General features: G+C 48.5%; 1 protein-coding gene across 1 annotated transcript in view; it reads right to left on the bottom strand.

Annotated features, from left to right (window-relative positions):
* Positions 1-3,385: 3,385 nt before the first annotated feature.
* The window catches only part of LOC121549718 (potassium voltage-gated channel subfamily H member 2-like), a 153,069-nt gene continuing 150,454 nt past the window's right edge, over positions 3,386-6,000 (bottom strand). Inside the window, exons 12-13 of the mRNA XM_045210406.1 lie at positions 4,929-5,118; positions 3,386-4,145 (exon numbers count right to left, since the gene is read on the bottom strand). Coding sequence (XP_045066341.1) covers positions 3,816-4,145; positions 4,929-5,118 — 520 coding nt within the window. The 3' untranslated portion in view covers positions 3,386-3,815. The remainder of the gene's footprint in view (positions 4,146-4,928; positions 5,119-6,000) is intronic.

Here is a 6,000-nt window from a genome sequence, read left to right as displayed (position 1 = left end):
GTTAGACAGGATGGTCAGCCCTGTAGTACTACAGTAGCATGGGGGGGTTAGACAGGATGGTCAGCCCTGTAGTACTACAGTAGCATGGGGGTTAGACAGGATGGTCAGCCCTGTAGTACTACAGTAGCATGGGGGGTTAGACAGGATGGTCAGCCCTGTAGTACTACAGTAGCATGGGGGGTTAGACAGGATGGTCAGCCCTGTAGTACCACAGTAGCATATGGGGGGGGTTAGACAGGATGGTCAGCCCTGTAGTACTACAGTAGCATGGGGGGTTAGACAGGATGGTCAGCCCTGTAGTACTACAGTAGCATGGGGGTTAGACAGGATGGTCAGCCCTGTAGTACTACAGTAGAATGGTGGGGGGTTAGACAGGATGGTCAGCCCTGTAGTACTACAGTAGCATGGGGGTTAGACAGGATGGTCAGCCCTGTAGTACTACAGTAGCATGGGGGGTTAGACAGGATGGTCAGCCCTGTAGTACTACAGTAGAATGGTGGGGGTTAGACAGGATGGTCAGCCCTGTAGTACTACAGTAACATGGGGGGTTAGACAGGATGGTCAGCCCTGTAGTACTACAGTAGCATGGGGGGTTAGACAGGATGGTCAGCCCTGTAGTACTACAGTAACATGGGGGGTTAGACAGGATGGTCAGCCCTGTAGTACTACAGTAGCATGGGGGTTAGACAGGATGGTCAGCCCTGTAGTACTACAGTAGCATGGGGGGTTAGACAGGATGGTCAGCCCTGTAGTACTACAGTAGCATGGGGGGTTAGACAGGATGGTCAGCCCTGTAGTACTACAGTAGCATGGGGGGTTAGACAGGATGGTCAGCCCTGTAGTACTACAGTAGCATGGGGGTTAGACAGGATGGTCAGCCCTGTAGTACTACAGTAGCATGGGGGGGGTTAGACAGGATGGTCAGCCCTGTAGTACTACAGTAGCATGGGGGGTTAGACAGGATGGTCAGCCCTGTAGTACTACAGTAGCATGGGGGGTTAGACAGGATGGTCAGCCCTGTAGTACTACAGTAGCATGGGGGGTTAGACAGGATGGTCAGCCCTGTAGTACTACAGTAGCATGGGGGGTTAGACAGGATGGTCAGCCCTGTAGTACTACAGTAGCATGGGGGGGTTAGACAGGATGGTCAGCCCTGTAGTACTACAGTAGCATGGGGGGTTAGACAGGATGGTCAGCCCTGTAGTACTACAGTAGCATGGGGGGTTAGACAGGATGGTCAGCCCTGTAGTACTACAGTAGCATGGGGGGGGTTAGACAGGATGGTCAGCCCTGTAGTACTACAGTAGCATGGGGGGGTTAGACAGGATGGTCAGCCCTGTAGTACTACAGTAGCATGGGGGTTAGACAGGATGGTCAGCCCTGTAGTACTACAGTAGCATGGGGGGTTAGACAGGATGGTCAGCCCTGTAGTACTACAGTAGCATGGGGGGGGTTAGACAGGATGGTCAGCCCTGTAGTACTACAGTAGCATGGGGGGGGTTAGACAGGATGGTCAGCCCTGTAGTACCACAGTAGCATGGGGGGTTAGACAGGATGGTCAGCCCTGTAGTACTACAGTAGCATGGGGGGTTAGACAGGATGGTCAGCCCTGTAGTACTACAGTACCATGGGGGTTAGACAGGATGGTCAGCCCTGTAGTACTACAGTAGCATGGGGGGTTAGACAGGATGGTCAGCCCTGTAGTACTACAGTAGCATGGGGGGGTTAGACAGGATGGTCAGCCCTGTAGTACTACAGTAGCATGGGGGGGTTAGACAGGATGGTCAGCCCTGTAGTACTACAGTAGCATGGGGGGGTGATGGAGGATCTAGATCATCGTGTGTGTGGAGTTTGTTCTCTCCTGGCACTGTGCATTGCTGTGTAGTCATATCCATGGACAGGTAAAGGTAGAAAAAAGGTTTCCAAAAGGGTTCTTCGGCTGTCCCCATAGGAGAACCCTTTTTGGTTCCATGGTACTCAAAAGCGTTCTACCTGTAACCAAAAATAATTATTCAAAGGGTTCAGCTGAACAACCCTTTTAGAGTGAAGGACATTTCTTCTTCAAGCGTTGGAGGGGGAAACTAAACCATGCTTTGTGAACTACAGACAAAACTAGGGCAAAAAGCGTTGGACTCTAACTGATATTACCAACACACCTATAGGATTGATACAACACGCTCTTCTCTCTAGCCAGGTTTGCATATTGAACTGTACAGAGACTCTCACTCGCTCTAACAATCTGTACAAGGTTAGGACAGGGATTGGATATGTTCATCAAATAAGTCATGGCTTTTAAACCCTCCCTCCAACCCCACCCCTGAGGTGCAAACAATCCGGTGTGCTCTTGGGGCCTTGGCTCTGCCTCCGGGGGTACGGACCTTAGGGTAAAGGGGCCAATGACAGGACAGGACAGGACAGCAGGGTTTTCTGTTAGGCCAGCTAACACTACAGTCCACCATCCAACCAAGCAGTTTTCGGAAGCGCCACGGACATGTTTAAATACAATATCTGTACATTTCAGTGCAAGACATAATGGCTACTTGTATAATTATTATTGTTTTTGTCTTATTCATTATGGTAATCCAATACTGGATACTAGTGCTTTGTGATGAACTGAAATGTCTGTTATTTTTTGTTTTTTAAATGACTAATTGATCGACATCAGTTAAATTATTTGAATTCCATTTCCTTTTTTTGTGAGCTCAATGCGCACATTGCACGGTTTCTCTAGATATAAATCAGATCAAGGCAAGCCCGAACTGTGCGATGTAGTACATTTACATTTTACATTTTAGTCATTTAGCAGACGCTCTTATCCAGAGCGACTTACAGGAGCAATTAGGGTTAAGTGCCTTGCTCAAGGGCACATTAACGTCATTTAGCAGACGCTCTTAGCCAGAGCGACTCACAAATTGGTGCGTTCACCCTATAGCCAGTGGGATAACCACTTTACAATTTGGGGGGTAGAAGGATTACTTTATCCTATCCCAGGTAGGGAGTTGTAGATTCCAACAGGCCAATATTCTACATAGTTCAGCGCAGAAAATGTGGTAAACGTGCGATGGAGAGGGATATCTCTACCTGAAAATACATCATCTAAGGGATTGATAGTTGGTATTCAGCAGTCATAAAAGTATGTCTTATTTACCTTGAAGAACTACTAAAATAGTGATTTAGTCAGTCAGCAGCTCTATAGAGATGAGATGATGACTTGGAATGAAATAATAAAGTGATCAAATAAAACTAATGTAATATACACAACTGAGATATCTTATGAAAGTAAAGTAATGTGAATAAATGATGGTTAATAAGTGATAAGCAGTAATGGGCAGTCACTACCATCATGGGACTTGTATTAATTGTTTTATTCTGTGTTGTTACAGCATTCAACCTACATAATGCATAGTGCATTTAATGTAAAAAAAAAAAAAATTGAAACAGAAAACATTATTTTGTAATAATTGAACTGAAACCAAACCGACCTCGCTCAGCACTCATGGATAGAGCAGTAAAGGGATGTTTCTAAACAGAACCAGTCAGCTGTGTATTCTGTAGTCATTTCTCTGGGTCAGAATGGACCGGACTAAGTTCAGGAGGATCATGCTCCCCTCTCTTTCTGCCTGTGGGTTTGGTAACGTTGTGGTAACTTTAGGAACCGGGTAGGGGAACCCTGAAAGGGAGAGACATCCCCCTCTCCGAACAAGGTTCCTCCCCAGGTCAGAGGTTAGAGGTCAGAGGTGAGGCTCACTCAGAAGGGAAAACAGAGATACCCCTCCTCTCCCTCTCCCTCCCTGTCCCCCACCCTCCCCTGCTCATTAGCTCCCCCTTGGGTCAGAGATGTGCCTCTGCGGTGTCTGTGAGTCCAGGTGCATCTGTGGCTCAGGCAGAGAGAGCCTCCGCTGGGCGTCAGGGTCCAGCCCACTCGCCCCTGCCATTGACCCCATCTCTGCCACTGACCCCATTCCTGAACCTGACCCCATCCCTGACCCCAACCAATCCCCAACCCCTAGGTCTAGCGCCAGGCTGCCCAGTCCAGAGTGGGCTCGTCGTGCCTCGGTGGGGCTGACCAGAGGCGAGTCCTGGGGGTGCAGCTCAGCAGGGCTGCGGAGAGAGTCACATGACTTGCTGGGGAACTCCTCAAAGTCCTGGAGGATAGACGCAGCAAGGAGGGATTCAGTGAAGACTGTATGGAGTGTGTGTGTGGGTGTGTGTGCACGTGTACATCCGGGTGTATGATTGCATGTGTGTCTACAGGTGTATCTGCATGTACGACTGGTCTCAAAGACGTAACATGGTAAACAAAAATCCAGGACACTCAAATTAGTATGATATTTTATGTTTGGCAGGGTTACATAAGACATGTTACTTAAGGTAAAAATTAAAGGAGGGTGGTTGGTCAGGGTGGATGGGTGGCCGTATAACGTGAATGTCTAGCAACCCAAAGTTTAAGTGTTCGAATCTCATCACGGACAACTTTAGCAACTTCCCCTAACCTTAACTCCTAACCTTAACCCTAACCCTAACCTTAACCTTAACCCTAACTCCTAACCTTAACCCTAACTCCTAACCTTAACCCTAACTCCTAACCTTAACCCTAACCCTAACCTTAACCCTAACCCCTAGAGCTAACATTAGCCAGCTAGATAGCAACCTAGTTAACATTAGCCACAACAAAATTGAATTTGTAACATATCATACATTTAAAAAATCCGTAACATATTGTACGTTTTGCAAATACGTAACATATTGTATCATACGAATTGTATATCATACTAAATGGATGATGGATATCCACAAATGAACACATATCATACGACACATAACATACTGTATCATACTAAATGTGCATGAGTGTCTCGGATTTACGTACAGAATAATATGAAATGCTCTGAGACCATGTTGGTCTATCTCCTGTATGTGTGTAGTACCTGTGAGAGTGAGGCCAGTGTCTCTGACTGCACCAGCCTTTCTCCAGGACCGGGGCCAGGTCCGGGGCCAGGGTAGGGTGAGGCCTGAGGGGGAGACAACACGGTGCTGTAGGCTGGGGGCACCAGGGCCATCTGACGTTGTAGTAGCTGCATGATCGCACCGATGTCTGTCGACATCCTCGTTTCCAGCCTGAAGAGAGAGACACACAGACATAGATAAGCACACACACGCAGGCATGGCCTCAGCCTACTAGACGGCCTTTGACCTCAATAAGACTTTACAATGGACACTGACTGGATAAGAGCAAAGGGGAGTAAAATAACAGTTATTCCACAGAGAGAGAGAGAGAGAGAGAGAGAGAGAGAGAGAGAGAGAGAGAGAGAGAGAGAGAGAGAGAGAGAGAGAGAGAGAAGTAGAGACGAGAGGGAGAGAGGGGGGAGAGAGAGAGTTGGGGAGAGAGAAAGAGAGGGGGGGAGAGGGAGAGAGAGTTGGGGAGAGAAAGAGAGAGGGGAGAGAAAGAGAGAGAGAGGGAGAGAGGGGGAGAGGGAGAGAGGTGGGAGAGAGAGAGAGTGTGAGAGAGGGGGGAAAAAGAGGGGGGGGTGAGAGGGAGAGAGAGAGAGTTGGGGAGAGAGAGAAGGAGAGAAGAGGGAGGAGAGAGAGAGAGTGAGAGTGAGAGAGCGAGAGAGAGAGGGGGGAGGGAGAGAGGGGGAGAAAGAGAGAGGGGAGAAAGAGAGAGGGGGGAGAGAGAGAGAGGGGGGAGAGAGAGTTGGGGAGAGTGAGAGGCGGATAGAGAGGGAGAGGAGATGTCTATGTCAGAAGCAGAGTAATGGTGAGGCAGGGTTTAAGAGAGAGGTGAGCGCCAGGCCCATTAGCTCCCTACATGGGTACCTCCATTACTCTGACAGGGGACAGACTTGTAGCAGACACAGGGGTGAAGGGATAATGGAAGCAGCTACAGTGGAGTAGCAGAGTAGCAGACATGTCCTAACCATTTTCTCAGAGGGCTACAGCAGTTAATGGTTTGATCTTTAACAGTAGCAATAAATCCCACTGATACGTGGTCTGTGATTT

The sequence above is a fragment of the Coregonus clupeaformis genome, chromosome 34 (genome assembly GCF_020615455.1).
Source record: "Coregonus clupeaformis isolate EN_2021a chromosome 34, ASM2061545v1, whole genome shotgun sequence".
NCBI classification, from domain to species: domain Eukaryota; kingdom Metazoa; phylum Chordata; class Actinopteri; order Salmoniformes; family Salmonidae; genus Coregonus; species Coregonus clupeaformis.
Note: the sequence above shows the minus strand (reverse complement) of the source record. Positions and strands in the feature narration are given on the sequence as shown.